The sequence below is a fragment of the Drosophila subpulchrella genome, chromosome 3R (assembly GCF_014743375.2).
Source record: "Drosophila subpulchrella strain 33 F10 #4 breed RU33 chromosome 3R, RU_Dsub_v1.1 Primary Assembly, whole genome shotgun sequence".
Lineage (NCBI taxonomy): Eukaryota > Metazoa > Arthropoda > Insecta > Diptera > Drosophilidae > Drosophila > Drosophila subpulchrella.
Genome location: NC_050609.1, coordinates 2,065,816 through 2,085,058, shown reverse-complemented (window position 1 = coordinate 2,085,058; position 19,243 = coordinate 2,065,816). Strand labels below are relative to the sequence as shown.

The following is a 19,243-nucleotide window of genomic DNA, read 5'->3' as shown; positions in this document are numbered from 1 at the left end:
TATTCGCAAAAAAAGTACGCAGAAAACGAAAACAACTTATTTTATTAGTGTTTAAAAAGTGCTGTTAAAGTCTATTTGCATTGCAGATAAAGGGTTAGACGGCCGCGTGCTGCAGGCGGTGTTTGTGTATGTTAATAAAAGGTTTTTCCCCAACACCTGCCATCGCGAGAAGGCCATAACCAAAAAGCCAATCTAAAGGTGAGTGCTGGGCCAAAAGTGAAAAAATTAATTATTTAAAGCCTATTGATTTGACGAGGCCCATCCTTAAAGCCCCCTTCCTGCGAATATCAACCTCCGCTCGTTCAAAAGGGGGTGGCATACCTATGGTCGCTTGTTGCTGCGCACAACAGGTGAAACGCAGGACCTTCTGTTTATTGTGCAGCATACACAAAATAAGACACAAAAGTAACATTACTTGTGATTTTCTGCCGCATGTGTAACCTTGACTTTTGGTGGACAAATCAATTAAGTGCAATTAATTACACCGCCATATGTGCATTAGTGTGGGGCATATAGTTGTGTATGTGTGTGCAAGCAACATGCGCACTTTCATCGGCGGCGCCACAAAAATAACAAATGAAAAGGTATAAACCCCCTTTTGTAAAATTTTTGTTTATTGCCATAAGCTAGGTGAATTGTTTATTTTATTATTATTACCATTCGTTGCTGTTAAGTTAACAGAGTAGAATTGGTTCGAGTCTGTGCTATCCGATATTTCCACCTGTGTGGTTTTTCTATCCTAATTTCATTTCTAATGGTGAAACTCGAAATATTCTTTAAAAATGTTTTTATAAAAGAACATTTCGATTCCAAATAAATCCCATAAAAGGATTAGAGAATGGAGTTTTTCAGATTTTGGGGCGACAGAAGCTAGAAATACGTATATTGCAGTCCCTTTGCTGATTATCTTATTTACACCTTTAAAATATTTAATAATTTAATTTAACATTTAACAAAAGTTTATATCAACAAGTTCCCCTGAAATTATTAGAAAACACCGACGTCCCTGGTTTTCAACAATTCAACAGATGTAATCGATGTTTGCCGGCCAAACCGATACATCGATAGCACCCTGTAGACATCGTCTTGCGTTCCAGCTCTAAGAACGCGTCAGTCGTTTTTTAGCCACTCAAAGGAATTGTTCAAAAGCGGACCGATTTTCAAGTGCACAACCAGTTGAATTCTTTTGCAACTGCAGTTTGCTTTCAAGGATTCGCTTACCAGACAGAATTTATTTTTGCCAGGACTCAGTACTTCTTTAAATTCGGATTGCGTGCGTGGGTGTCCGTGCGTGTTCCGTCTCTCTCGCACTGCGTGTGTCTGTGTGCGTGAGGCGAGCGCGATTTAAAAATAAAACGGCAAATACATAATAAAAAAAAATATATCGAAGAGCAACAGCGGCAGGCAACCCAACACAAACAAACCGATACCAGCTAGCCGTGTGTGTTTACACTGTGTTGTGCGTTGGTGTTTGTGTACCAAAGGTAAATAGAAAATGGGAAAAAAAAGCAACGAAAAAAATGGGGGGGCTATTTATGCATGTGTGGGTGGGAGGACCCCACTGCATTTGTGCACTGCGCAAAAAGTGTGGGTGGTTTTCGGGGGTGGGTGGTCCTGCGAGGCCTTCGCGAAGGTTCTTTGCATTTTAGCCACGAAACCAATGCACCATCATCATGTGTTTCCACTTGAGGCTTTATTTATACACCAACATACCCATACCCATACACACATGTGTGTGTCTTCCACGCTCCTGTTTCTCATTCTTCTTCTTGCCCGTTCATTGTTGTTTCCTGGAAAGCCCATAAAAACAAAGGCAACAAGAATTTCGAGTGCAATAGCACAAATGGCAGCAACAACAACACTGATATCGAGTATATTAGCTGTTCCCCATCGCCCCATCCCGCTCGCACTCCTGCACAGGGAAAAAAAGATGGTACAATATTTATACAAATATTATCCTACCAATTTTTCTAATTCCATTAAACCTCTATGCAAATATTATTTTAGCGCGTTCCTCATTTCCATATGCGCTTGGACAACTTTTTGTTAACAAATTTAAATATTCGTATTTTTACATCAAATATCACACAAAAATTAGACAATCAAAGTGTTGAATGTCCTCCCTTGGTACAAATTAAAGGTTCAAGTACCAGCGCTGCCCTATGTTTTAATAATGTCTATATTATCCATGACATTTTGATGTTATTTCTCTTAAGTATTTGGTTAAAAAATTATCAAATAGATCAACACTTTTACTTTTGTTTCCACTCCCAATTTTATTTACCCAATGTAACAACCTCTATCAATTTTTCTCCGTGTCTGGCGTACGTCCCTATCATTCTCATATTCACATGCTACTCTTGCTTTCTTACGTCGCCGACTTCTGCGCGCTCAACACTTTTATCTTGCTCACTGTCGTCGGTCGTGCCCCGTCCCCTCCTGCTCCTCTCAACACCCTGACTTCTTGGCCTGGCTATAACCCGGCTGGCTCTTACCACTTTGGACAAATTACGATTGTCAGCGACGCCAGCGTTAACCCCTTGGCGTCTCACAGTTGATAAACCCGATGGCTGTGGACACAGTAGATTAATATTGGCCATAGTATGGCCTCTAATCGATAGCTAAGTGGACAGGGGATTTATGACAGTTGTCAAAAAGGTTTTCGTATGTTACGGATAATTATGCATACACATTAGTTACGATATTTTACCTATGTATACCATAAAGTACAGATGTTTTATCTCTGAAAATTGGTTAATTTCTATAATGTTTAGGGATAGTAAGCATTGATTATACTATGAAGTAATAATTCTATTTCTTATTTTAAAATGTATTGTGTAAAATTAAATGGAAGTACCTATATGGTAATAGTGAATTATATATGAAAACTCTTTGAATTGAAAAGGAAAAATTATAACGATACATTTAACTCAAAGAACTTCCGAATCCTAGGGTGTATTAACATCCGGCTTTCAAAATCTTTTTGCGAATTAACACGCGTCAGATGCGAACATACGCAGAAAAGTTTATCGGCACAAATTCAATCCACATGTGTTTAAACTTTAAAGTTATTTCTGGACTTTAGATATGGACAGTGTTAATTATGACGCGATTATGCGAATCTCTAGCAAAAATTGAGCTCTGCTTCTTATCGTTGACTCCCCTTGTTTACTTTATTACATTGACACCTCGTTATCAAAGTTGCTTATTGCGTTGCATTAAATCGTTGGTGCTGCAGGCGTAAGTGGAACAGTCCTTATAGATTGGGTGCCTACTGTACTTACACTTATTACGCCCGCTTATCGGTCGCTTTATGCTTTTCTAGTGTTAATCACAGGTCCCAGTTCCGGTGATGAAGAAACGAAGCAAAAATGTAGCCCTCCAAATCTATGGGTTTACAGTCATTCTTTTGTTTTATAATAATGTTCGACAATGTCAACGACGCAGGCTGAATAACAAATGTACCAAAAATTATATAAAGAAGATTTTTTTTTTAAATATACATATATATTTTTGGGGAAACCAAGATCGTTAAAATAGATGCATAGATTGCATGACATTTCTTAAACGTACTTTCAAAATTCTTCAAAAAGTTATTAAATAATCAAATAAAAAATCTATAAAAAATAACGAGCAAAATGCGCGATTCAAATATTAATGACAGGAGGTGGTTTATTATATTTATTGCAAATATTCTCGAAAGACTTAAATGATAACCTCACTGATCCCAGACATCCAGAACATTAATTTTAGGCACCTACACCCGCAACCTTGAAGCTGTTGAATGTACACAAATTGTTTGACAAATTTTGATATATATTTTTAAATTACTTTATTTTTTGACAAATAGAATTGATTTCTTTATATTGGACCTTTTAAAAGTTGTTTACAACAGTTAACTGATAAGTGAGGTCAAGAAAGTGTGGCAAGCTTGAAAACAAACATTGAGATGTTTTTTTCCCGCAAAGTATGGTGATAAGAAGGCATGTGCTGGCAAACTGGAAACCGGTCCAATATACCCCATTCGATCCGAACTCTTGGTATAGGAAACGAAAGCCGACAAACATCGTGCAAATGTCAGGCGAGCAACAACGATAAATGATTACTTAAATAACACTTGGTGGGGCTTTGGTTTGATGGTTGGGGGTAGTGCAACGGCGGGGGTTCCACTGTAGATGTACGACTTACACCCACACATCCACAGGGCAAAGAACACTGAGGCATGCTTATTAAACTTTTATGAGTGCAAAAACAAATACCACAATCGGAGTCGTGAGTGTGTGCGTTGTTTATAAAAAATTGAATAAGAAAAATATAAAATGTACGGCTGTGCCAGCCACAAATGTCGAAGCAGCAGAAAGCGCAAAAAGCGAAACGAACAGCCAAGAACAACAAAGGCCGAACCCTCGCTCTTGGGTATTCGAATAGAGGGTTTTTTGGAGTGGTCAGGAGTTAGAAGCCACCAAGGGGCCGAGGAAATTGTAGTGGCTATATGGTTGGCCATGCCATACAATCCAACTTCTTTGCCTCACCATCTGAAATTTTCTTTACCGAGTGCATGACGAATATTTTTATATTGGGATACCGGCGGGTCTAGCAAAGAAAGCACAATTTAAACATTTTCACACAATAAAGCGTATATACTTTTATTTATTTTTTGATTCTATTTTTAATAATGATATTATTTCGGAATACATACAAGTAAAGGGTAGATAGAAATGCGTCTGTTACATTTTAAATTTAAATTTTTGAATAAAAAACCTTATAAATAGGGAGAAAAACTTTTTTAAACTTTATACAATTTAAAATATAGATAGTTTTCGTGCCACAGAGGTACCACTGTCTCGCCCAGTTGTCTCACGTTTTATGATACGTAGTTTCGAACCGACTTATCAGTGCCCGGCTGCTGCCATAAAACTTTCCACTTGCGGCACTTGGATTCCTTAGAGCTTTTCAATTCAGCTGAAAATGGGATTCTTTTCTATCTGGCCATATCTTGTTTATACGGCCACTTTGCAGATAACGTGCTTTCCAGAATTTTCCCTGTGGCAATACGCCAAATGCTGTGTGCATACTACTTTCGGGGATTATACTCAATCTGTATCTGCAGACGGTTAGATTGTTTATCCGAAAGATTTCGCAGCGCAGATATCCAAAGATAAACAAATTGGATCGCTGTGGTAGAGTCAAGTTTGCTTGGCATTTACCGTCGATGAGTCATACGCCAAATGCTTATCTAAAACGCGCCTATTTGGCTTTTTCTAGCTCAGCATTAATCATATACGGCTAAAAGTGCAATCAGCTATTTTGTTATTCTCCCTATTTCTTTCGTATATCTCACTGTATATTTCTCTGTTTGTTTGCGAATCTCGCTTTGTTTGTCGAACTGGCAGCAAAAAGTCAACTTTTGTGTGGGCAGCTGGCCGACAAAAGCTTGTTGAGATACAGATACTCGTGTTTATGTATACAGAACAGCCAATCCGTTGGTCAAGAAATCATGTATGTATTTGTGCCATAACAATTGGCACTCAATTGTAGTTGCAGATTACTATGAACTGCGGGTTTTCCCCCGGCGAACGCTGAATTGACTTACATTTTTCTTGGATCTCCTGCTTTACATACCCCACAAACGGATGCAAAAAACAAGCCCAACCAGTTCGCTTTTCGCTGCCACAACACCAAACCACTTTCCTTTGTATGGCACAGGTTTTTTCATTGTGGAAAATGCAAGGCTCAAGGTCGCTGGAGGCACTGAAAGATTAGAAATTGACTGGCAAAATTGACACCCACGACCCTTTACAGATTAATGAAAATGACTAATATGCATTATCAATTATGAGAATTCTCAACAAAATCTTTAAGTATTACGCAATAGGTTAGGGTATGCTAATACTTTTTGAGGTGCATAGTAACTGTCTCATTTCCAGACCAAGTCCAAAGATTTGCTTAGCTCTTGTTTGTGCGAATATTATACATGGCAAATGCATTGGATATATGGCGATTCTCCGAACGCTCGCCCAAAAGATAGACGTCAATGCAAATTCAAGTTTTGCAACTGAAAACATTTTGCGCCGACGAGAGATCGAAATGAATTTATACATACATTTAAGAAATGAAAAAAAGCTTCGTTATACATTTTGTTGTGGTTGAAATATACTTGTGTTTGCGTGTGTGTCGACGCTCTTTTGAGGTCTGAGTTGTATACGTTTACGTGTTTTTAACCCCTGAAGCCGGCAAGCCTCGGGGTTTTCTCTTTAAACCTCTCCATTTTGGCCCAGTAGCCCCCGTGTTCGCACATGAACATTTACAGCGGCGTATAAATAACGCCGAGTAACGTGTGCGGCTGCAACTAAGTGAATACTTTTGCCCCTCCGAACTAACACACATTCTATATGGTCTATATGGCGCTATAAATCGCTAATGTCGGCTGTGCGGGTGAGAGGTTTAGTAGAGGTTTGCGGTGGGTAACTACCGGTTATCGCGTTTTTTGCGGTGGAGTGAATGCCGACTTATATTGTACCTCCAAAGCGAAGCGAAAAAAAGCATTATAATAAAAGATGATTTTCTTTAAAGATTCATTATATTTTGCAATTCGATTTTAACCATTTTCTCTTGTAAACCTATAGTTTACTAGTTCCGAGAAATAGAGTTCAAAGCTTTGTATACATACATACTTTTTCCCATTCTTACTGGGTTCAAACTCGAAAAAAATTAATTTTGAATACTACTATACTCGTTGTATTCGTTCACTCTTTTTAAACCAGTAAACGTACCAGAAACTTGAAAAGAACTTTTTATGGTTATTAAATAGCTCAACACCATAAAAACTTTTGTTTAAAACTTTTATCGCAGGAAGTCTCTGATAAGTTCTCCAAAATTTATTTTTTAAAACTATTCTTGTTTCGGATTTGGTAGTTATGAGTTTGTTTTTAAATGTATTGTTTAGCATTTTAAAAATGTTAAACTCGCATATCTTGGTTTCCTCAGTTTGTTCTTATTTTCCCATATTTTTCGTTATTTTATACATGTGTTTTTTCCCAGTGCGTCTTCTGCTGACGTCACTTGGTGGAGATATTGTCAATACCGAAACTTAAAATGCCGCAAAACTTTATCGCTTCTGGGTCTGTGCCTCGGTTTGTTTTGCCATTGTTTTTGTTTTCATCATTGGTTGCTGCTCGTGCGGATGGCGGAACGAAAACTGGATTTGTTTGAACCTCAGCATCGCAAAACCAAGATAAATTCAGAACAGCAAAAGGATTTCTCTCGATATCAAAAAGTTCTGACTAACTCCCTCGAGGCAATTTGCGAACTTCTAGTAATGAGAAACTATTTTGGAATGCGATTAGTTTTAAATGTGCCATAACGTTAACAGAGCCTACAAGGCGCCCAAAAATACAACTTCCTTGTAGCTATGGTCCCAAACGGCAACACTGGCCCCAAAACTGTTGCTATATGGAATGCTAATGGGAATTTCTAAGCCCCACAGGAGGGGCGCTGGCCACCTAGTCATCCATCCATGCAGTTTGGGCTTTAATTATGGACCTGCGGTTGGTTATTTTCGTTGATAATATACACCAGCATTCCCCAATTATGACTCTCGATGGGGTTATGTGCGTAAATTAACATAGTAATGCCATTAACCGAATTTCATAATTATATGGTTATTGGCAGCAAAATTTTTTAGCATACACGGTCGGTCACTAGCACTTGCAGTTCCTAATAAACGCGAAAACTCCAGTCTATTTTCCACGAAGCAGTTGAGGGCTATTTAAAATTCGCAAATTGACCTGATAAGCGTCTTTTTAGCTCGTTCGACAAGTTTTCCACCTAATCCATACGCAATCTTTCATGGCAATTGATTCATCGATACCTTTTGGTCATCGTCTTATCAGAGCCTGGTTATAATATATGAAATAAGGCATACTTCTAGCAAACACTGATTATTCTAACTACTTCGGCGTAATTTTCATATCATTCGTCTAATGGCTCGCCATTCTAACTTTGCCATTCTTGTTTCGGCCTTATCAAGTGAAAAGTGTGAGCTATAAAAGTGGGTAGTCAAATTAGCCTAGCCTTCAGTTAAGTTCCTTCGATCGATCGGTAAAGACCTGCAAAAAAGCGCATCAAATTTAAATATAACTTTTAATGGTTTGTTTTTCTGTGAATTATTATTGTTGGGATGGAAAAGTGATCCGCCCATATAACACTGCTGTCGATGGCAGATTGTTTGTAAACAGTCTGCTCGCAGCCACCTGACAGCCTCTGTTCATCTCAGATAACCGAAGTGGGATCAGGGAACCGGTCAATCGATCCGAGAAATCAAAACAACCGTCCTCCTGTTTCGCTGGAAGCTTTTCCATTGATAACCCTAACTCCCGCAAGTGGGTGAATCACCTCCGATGCAGCTGTGCGTCTTTAATAATATTTTCAGCTTTTCAAGCTGATAACAAGCGAAAAGTAGATCTAAGGCCGCTTGCCGGACAGCTTCTAATAAGAACAAACAAAAACTTTTGCCAACTTCACTAAGTTGCTGCTTCCAACTGACTTGGCACATTAGAGGCTACCACCAAACCAGAACCTTGAACTACTTTGGTTCGGACCGAAAAAGTGGCGAAGGGCACAGAAACCCAAAAAGAAACAGCAGCAGCATAAACTTATGAATAGAAAGAAACCTGCCTGCGGCTATGGAGTATACCAACCCATACTATCCACACACAATCATATTGGTTCCATCTACCTAAGCGACTGATGACTCCCTGACTCTCATACCTAGTGAGCCGCACATCCGAGTTCGGTTCCTGGGGGCAGGTATATATATCTATAGCCGCGACCTGTTTTTTGATCATCCCAAAACTCTCCTTTGGCCTCCATCCCTATCCCTTTGCGTGGACTGCATTTTCGGGCCTGTTTCGGTCATTAGATCCTTATCTAATTTTGTTGCCTGGACTGGTTTGCCTTGTTTACACTACACCACTTCGTTGTTCAACTTCTTCGTTTTCTTAGGCCATTCATATTTGCTACGTGAGCGTTGCGCTGGCCTTTTTTCCGGGTAACTACAGAAATTAGCGTATCGACCACAAAAGCAAACATGCTTCGGTTCGGGTTCGGTTTTGGTTTTTAGTTTGGCCTGTGAGTCTGGACCTGCGTCTGGGTTACCGCTCATTTACGGTCACGTTTCGACGACAAGAAACTGTCGCCGGTGGTGCGGACTTGGCCAAGAACCAAAACCAGAATAAGAACCACCGAGGCAGACGAAGGAAAGGGCTTGGCTTGGTTTGGCTTGGCCTGTTGCCACCGCCACCAGGCTGCCTTATCAGCACTATTTAGCATGGCCATAAAGAGTCATATTCCCCACGGATCGCAGCTCGCCCGGCGGTGCAATTAATTTTCACACCTGTTGTTCAGATCGTCTCGAATTCACCTCACGCGTTGTTTAGCTTCGTTTTTGTTTACTTTCTCACTTGCGTGCGAGCTGGTTTTTTCTCGCTGTGTTTGCCATTTGCAATAATTTTTTTGTTATGGTAATTAAAATGGCTAAAGCCCGCCTAGTCGGTCGCATTCATTCAGCTCTTTACTGCGCTCATAGAATGAGGTTCTTCTGTGACCTCACGATACGGCTGGGGAATCTGCTTCCTCCACAGAACTCCCAACTAATTATGTTTCCATTAACCAAATTGAACGCATACCATACCACCACGCATACCATACCACCATACCATACCTAGGCAAGTTCATTAGAATTATTTTGGTCCAAGTAAACAATCTTGTTATAAATATAAAACTATATTGTCTATACAAATCTCTAAAAACAACATGGATTGTAAAAACATGCTAGTTTCACTGGAAAATCCTTAGTTTTGAATGGTGTAAAAAAGTTACTAATGTAAACCACCACAATTATCAGTTTTTTATAATGTGTGATAGTTCTGGGGGCGTAACAAAGATGTCTTACTGATTACCATTTACTTTACCTTTCGTTGTGACACAAACAACATTCTGTTTGTGTGGATTTGTGTATTTGACCAAGGAGAGACCCCAAACCTTGATAGATAAGTAAACAATTGGCTGCCTTTATGGGTTCGGGACTTGGAGTGAGAGTTGCAAAGCAAATATTGTTAAAATCGCATTGGGATGTGTCCCTGTGGAGCCCTCGAAATCATAGCGTCATTACATCACATAATAATCAAATATTAGGAGACATTATCTTGCCAAAACCTCGCACTTACCCTCATGTTCATATGCTTGTGTATTTATAGTTTCCTCCTAACCATACTAAATCCAAACCAAATCACAAAGCCACGATCTCGTTCGCATGTATGCCAATGCATTTTATGGACGCCTCAGACTCATTTGCCTGTGGAAGCCAGTCGGACATTGATTGGGCCAAGAGCCTCGTCAAAGAGTCCCAGAACAGAAACTGAAACTGAAATTGAAACCAAACCCGAGCCAGAAACCAAGTCCCGACCGTTGCACTGATCACCATACACATTCAGCTGCCACAGCTTAGCATCCAAAATCACAATACCATCATCATATCCATCGGGTAGAGCAAGAGCATGAGCCTGTGGAAGCGCATCTCCAGCCATGGCGACTGCGAGCAGCGTATGGCGGCTTACTACGAAGAGAAGGGTCTGCTCGACCTGCGCCTCTGCTTGGCGCCCTGGATCGAAGACAGGATAATGTGAGTAGCGTGGGGAGTTGGGTAATAGGTTCATTAAAGCCAGCAGCAGCAGAATCCGATTGACTCCGATCAAGACTTTTAACAAAACAAAATCTAATGGAAATTCGTATCTATCTTTTCCCCACAGGTCCGAACAGATCTCACCCAACACCCCCGACCAGTTGGAGCGCGTGGCCCTCAAGTTCAACGAAGATCTGCAGCAGAAGCTTCTCTCCACGCGCACCGCCAGCGACCAGGCCCTCAAGTTTCGGGTGGTGGAGCTGTGTGCCCTCATTCAACGCACCTCCGCCGTCGAGCTGTACACGTACCTGCGCACCGGCCTGCAAAAAGAGCTGCAACTGGTCACCGAGAAGAGTGTGGCTGCCACAGCAGGCCAATCGATGCCGCACAATCCCTACAACATGAACAACACGCCAATGGTTACCGGCTACATGGACCCCAGTGACCTGCTGGCGGTGTCCAACAGCTGTAATCCGACCGTGGTCCAGAACATAGGACCCATTCAAAATGTGCAAAATACAGGCGGCATTGCCTCCCCAGCCCTCGGCATGGTCACGCCCAAGGTGGAGCTGTACGAGGTGCAGCACCAGATCATGCAGAGCCTCAATGAGTTCGGTGGCTGTGCCAACGCTATGAAGCTGCTTGTCCAGAACTACGGTTACATGTTGAACTCCACATCCTCGCCGAACGCCGAGGCTGCCTTCAGAAGTCTGATCGATGAGAAGGCGGCCATCGTGATCACAATGCGCCGCAGCTTCATGTACTACGAGTCGCTGCACGAGCTGGTCATTCACGAGCTGAAGAACTGGCGCCACCAGCAAGCACAAGCCGGAAACGGAGCTCCATTCAATGAGGGCTCCCTGGACGACATCCAACGTTGCTTTGAGATGCTCGAGACTTTTATCGCCCACATGCTGGCTGCCGTTAAGGAGACCATGCGCGTACGTCTCGTAACCGAAGAGCCGGAGCTAACACATCTGCTTGAACAGGTGCAAAATGCGCAAAAGAACTTGGTCTGCTCAGCCTTCATCGTAGACAAGCAGCCCCCGCAGGTGATGAAGACCAACACACGGTTCGCGGCCTCAGTGCGCTGGCTTATAGGCTCCCAGCTGGGTATCCACAACAACCCGCCCACTGTTGAATGCATTATTATGTCAGGTAACATTAAAAACATATTCTCCTGGCCAATATATGGGACTAACGTTTTCCCTCTTTCATTCACAGAAATCCAGTCGCAACGCTTCGTCACTCGCAACACACAGGTGGACAACAGCAGCCTGTCCGGTCAATCATCCGGCGAGATACTAAATGCCTCCAGCACCATGGAGTACCAGCAGAACAACCATGTGTTCTCCGCCAGCTTCCGAAACATGCAGCTGAAGAAGATCAAGCGGGCAGAGAAGAAGGGCACCGAAAGCGTTATGGATGAGAAGTTCGCCCTATTCTTTTACACCACCACCACAGTAAACGATTTCCAGATCCGGGTGTGGACTCTGTCCCTGCCCGTTGTGGTGATCGTTCATGGCAACCAGGAGCCCCAGTCCTGGGCCACAATTACTTGGGACAACGCGTTTGCGGAGATTGTACGCGATCCCTTCATGATTACCGACCGCGTTACCTGGGCCCAGCTGTCGGTCGCACTAAACATCAAATTTGGATCCTGCACAGGTCGCTCCCTGACTATTGATAACCTGGACTTCCTTTGTGAGTTTGATCTTTAGTTTTTGTTGCTGAACGATCATAATTGTCATTGTGTTTACAGACGAGAAGCTCCAGCGTGAGGAGCGTACCGAGTACATTACGTGGAACCAGTTCTGCAAGGAACCCTTGCCCGACAGGTCTTTCACCTTCTGGGAGTGGTTCTTCGCCATCATGAAACTCACCAAAGATCACATGTTGGGCATGTGGAAGGCTGGCTGCATCATGGGCTTCATCAACAAGGCCAAGGCCCACGCTGATCTGCTGCGTTCAGTTTATGGCATCGGCACCTTTCTGCTCCGCTTCTCCGACAGCGAGCTGGGTGAGTGCAGATCATTGGTTTAAATTTAATGGTTAAATAAAATAGTAACATTTCCCTTGAACCTGCAGGAGGAGTCACCATCGCTTACGTAAACCCATTGGGAGAAGTCACCATGCTGGCCCCATGGACTGCCCGTGACTTCCAGGTGCTGAACCTGGCCGATCGCATTCGTGATTTGGATGTGCTGTGCTGGCTGCATCCTAGCGATCGCAACGCGAGCCCCATGAAAAGGGACGTCGCCTTTGGCGAGTTCTACTCGAAGCGTCAAGGTATGGTTGGAATTTGAGATAACAGGGTCCAACCCTCCTAATCAGAACCCGAACCCCTCGTTCTAGATCCCATCACCGGTTATGTGAAGAGCACATTGCACGTCCACGTTTGTAGCAATGGGGACAATGGATCCACTGTTGGAACACCGCATCATCACGGTGCCCAGGAAAACATGCAATTGGGAAAGTAAGTTTTGGATGCCGACGCCACAGCTCAGACACCAAATCGACAGCCAACAGCAAAAAGAAAACAATTATTTATTTCTTAACTACTAAGTTTATCCTTGGCTTGCTTGAGTAGAGCGCTAATCCTTGGCCCGAGATGATCGATAAAGCCTCTATATCATCATGCCTGATCCGCCTTATTTGTTTCTGCTTACTTGCTTCACCTTACGTTATGATTGTTTTTGACAAAAAGTTTAATCAGATTGCAATACTTTGAATTCGAAAAAGACGTTGTGGAGGGGCAAAAAAGGCGAACCCGAATGCGTTTTTTCATGGCTAACCTGAAATTGAGGCTCTTTTGTTAACAAACTAATAAACTTAATTGGACACATCTGTCTGAGCTCCTGGATGAGCTCACAATGTCACTTTACTCTACTTATTTGTACTTGCACAGAAACTTAACCATCCTACTCTCTGTTTATTTTCATTTTCAACCTTTTGCGGCTATTGATTTTTGGGTGACGGTTCAGTTTTTCACCACAAAGCGCCATCGGTTTCTATAGCCCAGCACCACCTGAGGAATCAGATTCCGATGCTAGCGAAACGGCCGAGGCCCTACAGACATATATAACAACAGCTCCACCCAACGACCCCCTGCTGGGTGTAATCAGTAGTACCCTAATGAAGAGCGTTCACAGTCCGTACGTTTTTTAAATGTTGATCATATGCTGTGACATCGCTTTTTTATTCAGTCTATCCACAACTGATGGCTGGGTATTGGTCGCTAGTTGATTGTGGCACTTACCGAAAGGTATAACATTTTAGTTAAGTTTCGCATTCAAATCACTCAACCCAAATCACTGCAACCCGATTGCTTGATGATAATGCCCGAGCTGTTCGTCCGCATTCACTCACGCCCCTAAATGCGCTCTCATCCGATCGATCCGTCCTGAATACCATCTCCTTAACTCCCCCAACTGAACAGCCGATGGTCACTTCATGCTCATTCCATTGCATCGCCTCATCAGCAGCACATGCCAATGGTCACCCCTGTTTCATGAATTTCAGATGGGCTCTCCAAGGAGATGACTAACTCTATTGATAGTTCGCAATCTAGTTTTAAGTGACTTAACCAATTGCTTACGTTAAGCGAGTCCATTTTATTGTTCTCTTTCTGTTCAAAGTATTGCCATCTTTTTAAACTTTTCAGCTTCAACTCGATGAATACTGTAAGAAACCAAAATCAAGAAACTTTTCAAAATTTAAAATGACATCCTCTAACCGCTTTTCTTTACCCTCTTCTATATATTTCGCTTTGAACGCAGCTTGCAGAATAGCACCATCATGCATCTGTAAATCTGGTCTAAACCGATCTGAGTTAAACGAGCAACCGATTTAGGAAGTTTCAGATTAACAAAAAAAAAAGAAGCTGATATATTTGGCAAATCTTTGAAACTGATTGATATACTAGATTTAAAATATTCCTGCATGCCCTTTTTGAGGGTTGTTGTTTGATTATTTGCATGTTCGTTGCTGTTGTAATTTCGTATTACGATTTTAAATTCAATTTAATGTGATTGTTATTATATTAAATGTTAAGGGAACCGGTCTCTCTTAATTGTTAGGGACTGGCTAAATTTTCGAAATACTCAAATTTTCACTTGGCGCCGCACTTCTGTCATTCCATTCTTATATGCCCTACATCTCACCACCTTTCCCCGAGCCCGCCCGCATGACTTCGATTTATTTAATCCCGGTTTATTGTTATTTATTAATGATTTTCTTTTCTGTTTGTTTACACCAATTCGTTTGACCCCTCTTTTAGTGGTGACTTTGGAATGGCGGACTTCGATTCGATGACGAACTTTGAGAACTTTTGAAACTAACTATAGCAACTAGAGAAGCCTATGTATAAACGATATCAGATAGCCACCGCTATCTTGGAAGTCCGACGATGATGTGTACGCCGCCACAATGATTGCAACGATCTGGCGCCTGATTCATTGTGCTATTTGAAAGTTTTATTTAATGTTATCTAGATGTAATTATTAGATTTCCGAATGCATCGTAGTGGAAGGTTTTGTTTTGGTACGTATTTCATCTCTTGATATTGTTGTTACACCCAAACGCACTAATCTCTTTTTGCACTTCGAGAACGAAAGAAATGAGTTGTAGTTAAATGTTATATGTAGAGAAAATATCTTATTGTAACGAAGAGGTTAATTATGCTACGTATTAAATGTTCATGATTGTTTAGTAATTGTTAAAACGTATTTTAAACGTTAATTGTCGTTTTACGCTATTTACATACGTTTTACAAAAACGATTTTGAGAAAGGAAAAGAACTCCGGCACGGAAGTAAGCTGGTTTCAATGGTCAAGGATCCGATAGGTTTTTAGGACTAGCTATAAGAGTTGTAACTCTGCACAGGGAATGAAACGAAATTACGAATTTACATGCAGATTATCTATATATTTATATACACGTATATATGTACACAAGCGCTTTCTCGTCGCAGGTGGTGAAACTATTTTTGAAAACCAAGTTAGCTGCAGATTTTAAATGTTACTCGAGTACCTACTTCCTACTTACTACTAAGAACTAACTATTTTCCTAGGATTTTATTTGATCAATTTTAAAGTGAACTCTTACCTTTGTCCTTGCAGCTTTTTGTGAAACGCCAAACCACAGAAACAACATCAAAACTACAATAAGATCTACCAGAGCAATGCATGCAAATTGCGACACCTCAACACAAACACCTACAGCACACACAGCCAGAGTACTGTCTTTATCGTGATTATGATTGTGTCTGACCCATGCAGAATTTAGAATTTCTGTGTTGTATAAACCTTTGGAATGTGTCCGCATGTTATTCGTTTTATATTTTTATATATATCTTTATATATTTGATTTCTTTTTTTGTACTACGACGTGTTCGTCTGTGACAAAGCATTACGTTTAATTGATAATGATAATATGAGTATCGGTTTAGTTAGTGAGTAACTATTTGTTGAATCTAAATTTTTGATTTTGATTTTAAGTTTAATCCCTAATTTAAACAATTTGAAATACTAAATAGTTCGCGTGCTAAGCCTATGCTAAACGAAAGATGAAAACCAATCAACGAGAGCAGCAACGCAGGAGATGATTGCGTTTATTTTTAGTTATAATCTAAGTAACATTGTGAATTGCTTTATAACCCATCCTTTATTGGCTTCCAATGCTGAAAATGCGCTAAAATTTAACGAATCCATGTATATTTTTTTTAAAACTTGTTTGTTTGAGTCATAAGGGCAGAGTTTGCAATGCATTTCAAATGCGCCAAATGCGATTGCCCATTTTAGTCAGTTATCAGAGACACACGTTTGTATGAGAGATCGTAAACATAATCATTTATGTAAGCAGCAACAATAACACAACACTACACCTAGCTTTGTACGTGAACCTTAAGAATTTTATAAGACTTAAGTACAACACCCCCCAAATAAATAAACAATTCAGTAAACAATTGAAACACTTGAATGCGAATGGAAGCGGATTTCCTCTTGTGTACTCACAAATTACGAAACAAAATGTAATATTGTGTACGTAAAGTTTTTAATGTTTAATTGTGAAAACTCTCGCACACACACATTCCCCGAGAAATACACACAAACATCCACACAACACAGATACACATGAGAAAAGCTCGCCAAAAACAATGTTGATATTTGGATACTATTTGAACGTCCTGTACTCACTGTGTACTTGAATTAATTGTGTACATTGTGTAAGTGTTTTAAATGTAATTTCAAACGCTAATTGGGTGTGCAAATTCTAAAACTAAAGTGGAAAATTACTAAAGAACTATTCTTGTCAAAATGGCCAATAAAGATTGATTTTAAACATTAAATTGATGTGATTGTTGGATTATTTTGATTTTATAAGAGGTTGTATATCACACAAGCCAGAGGAGTTTAAAGGGGATTTGTATATGTATTTAGTTTTTGGTGGAGCAGCATTTGTCCTTGGGTCCGTTCTTGCAGGAGCACTGGCACTGCTGACTGCAGGCGCAGTTGTCGCCGCATTTGGAGGCCGAGCATTGGCAGTCTGGGTATTAAATAGGATATTAATAAGGATATTATTTAACAGAAACCTTATTATTTGTATACTCACTTGTTCCACAAGCCTTGCAACCCATGTTGTATTTTTATATATTTTTTTGAAAGATATTTAAAAGAACTTATTTGTTCTTGCTGTTAGCTAAAACTCTTTGATGATTACCAGCTGGGAGACCCAGCCTTCTTATAGTTACCCCAGTGCTTTGCACACCACCAAATGAATAATATTTTTATCAGTTCGTGCGCAAATTAGCCTTATCAGCTGGGCATAAAAAATCATAAGGTTTTTGCGCACGAAGATCGAGCGCAACTGCACACGGCTTTCTTATCTAATCAGCCAGCACGGCCCATAGTTTCGATGGGTCTGGATGGGGTATAAAGAGCGGAGTTTTTCAACCAGAAGGCATCACAAAGTCTCAAAGCTTCAAAGTTTCGATAATTACTACAGCCAACCAACCACAAAAACAACAAGATGCCTTGCAAGGGATGCGGAAACAGTAAGTACAAGTCCTCCAAATTGAAGGAAATTGATCTATTAAAAGGCAATACTAATGTAAAACTCTTCTACCTTTAGACTGCCAGTGCTCAGCCGGAAAGTGCGGAGGAAACTGCGCCGGAAACAGCCAATGCCAGTGCGCCGCCAAGACGGGAGCCAAGTGCTGCCAGGCCAAGTGAATGCTGCCCAAAAAATAGACTTACTATAAATAGTTCTTGATAGTTGTTACAAATCTCCGACTGAAGCTGAATAAAAGCCATTATAATGTTGTAGTTTAATTAATTTTGAATTACTAAAATCCATTTGAAAGGGATCATGATGAGGTGAATGGAATGGTAACACAGTTTAGGATGGTTTCAAGTAATGAAGTAATCAAATGTTAACCATTTTAAATGCTTTGAATTAATTTACCAAGAATACAAAAAAAAACGGTGATAGACATATTAATGCTATAATTTCTTTGAAGATGTTGTACACCAAAAATAGCCTGATGATGTGGAAGACCCAATAAAAACTAAATTAAAAATGTCAGTTTGGCTTAAATATTTATCCAAAACGTATTTACAAATCGATTTTAGCAACCTGTATATTTTTTGAACTATTATGTTCACTTCAAGCCTTTAAATACCCTTAAAAGTTCGTCTGATTTTCATCCAAAGCAGCTATTTAATCTCCATGAGCAAATGTGAAAAATGACTGAAATAATTTCTGAGCATATGTGGCGGAAGTTCTCATTCTCGGCCCGCACTTTGGGCATAAGTTTATAATCTTCGGGGTTTATTTAATTTGCAGTCGAGCAAAGCAGCTCGCAACCGCCTTCTATGGCCCATTTAGCCAAGTGTGGTTGGCTGTGCAGGTGGTGCGTTGGGTGAGGGCCATCAGCCGACGGAGAAGGGCACTCGAGTCGCCGCAGTCTTTAAATGTGCAACTTGGAGGGGCCACTACTTGCAACGACTGCAAGTAGTGCCGAGCAGCGAATGTATGTCTGAGTGCCACAGTCCTTGGTCCTTCAGGATGCGTGCCGTGATGGCATGATGGCAGCTTGGCAGGCAAGTGGGCAAGGTAAGCATCTGGAAGATTGACAGGCGAGAAGGACACGCTGTCTGCCTGTCAGTTCGCATCCGAAAGATGCATTAAGCACGCTAATTGCAGTTGACAATCTTATTTTACAGCCAGCCAATCGGGGAATTGGCGCATCCGGCGCATATCCAAAGGGATATTGGCTTCTATTTTCGGCAGCTTAGTTTCGGGCTCACCCAAAATTTCAATTTTCAGCACTTTTAATGACGTTAAGCGGCGGAAATGGAATCGCGCCTGGTAACTGCTTTTTGCCCTTTCCGCCAAGTCATCAAAGTTAATTCGTTTCGGGTGGCAAGTTCGAGCTATGATGTTTTTACAGCCATTTCCGGTTTTTGGGAACCCAGCAGAAATGCCAGTCAGCCTTGTTTTGCACTATTTGCTTTGTTTTGCCTGCGGGCCGGAAATTCGTGTCACACCATTTGCCAGATT

General features: G+C 41.0%; 3 protein-coding genes across 14 annotated transcripts; 2 read left to right on the top strand and 1 right to left on the bottom strand.

Moving 5' to 3' along the window:
• Positions 1-34: 34 nt before the first annotated feature.
• LOC119563474 (signal transducer and transcription activator) lies at positions 35-16,652 on the top strand. 12 transcript variants are annotated; one of them, XM_037876890.1, is made up of 11 exons: positions 35-198; positions 10,257-10,681; positions 10,809-11,839; positions 11,906-12,385; positions 12,444-12,701; positions 12,770-12,970; positions 13,037-13,157; positions 13,666-13,832; positions 13,888-13,946; positions 14,961-15,223; positions 15,802-16,652. In XM_037876890.1, the coding sequence occupies exons 2-10, from the start codon at positions 10,557-10,559 to the stop codon at positions 14,964-14,966; spliced, it is 2,448 nt and encodes an 815-aa protein (XP_037732818.1). In that variant the 5' UTR covers positions 35-198; positions 10,257-10,556; the 3' UTR covers positions 14,967-15,223; positions 15,802-16,652. The 12 variants fall into 12 exon arrangements, with proteins under 12 accessions (XP_037732818.1, XP_037732813.1, XP_037732817.1 ...); XM_037876885.1 differs by having other exon boundaries at positions 13,016-13,157; XM_037876889.1 differs by having other exon boundaries at positions 13,016-13,157; positions 13,666-13,836.
• Positions 15,801-17,434, bottom strand: LOC119563475 (metallothionein-4). The gene is made up of 2 exons (XM_037876899.1): positions 17,294-17,434; positions 15,801-17,227 (listed from the first exon to the last, which is right to left on the bottom strand). Exons 1-2 carry the CDS (start codon positions 17,316-17,318, stop codon positions 17,118-17,120), a joined length of 135 nt encoding a protein of 44 aa, XP_037732827.1. The 5' UTR covers positions 17,319-17,434; the 3' UTR covers positions 15,801-17,117.
• Positions 17,435-17,580: 146 nt separating this feature from the next.
• Positions 17,581-18,012, top strand: LOC119563476 (metallothionein-2). Its single transcript, XM_037876900.1, has 2 exons — positions 17,581-17,735; positions 17,813-18,012. The coding sequence occupies exons 1-2, from the start codon at positions 17,711-17,713 to the stop codon at positions 17,911-17,913; spliced, it is 126 nt and encodes a 41-aa protein (XP_037732828.1). The 5' UTR covers positions 17,581-17,710; the 3' UTR covers positions 17,914-18,012.
• Positions 18,013-19,243: the final 1,231 nt, after the last annotated feature.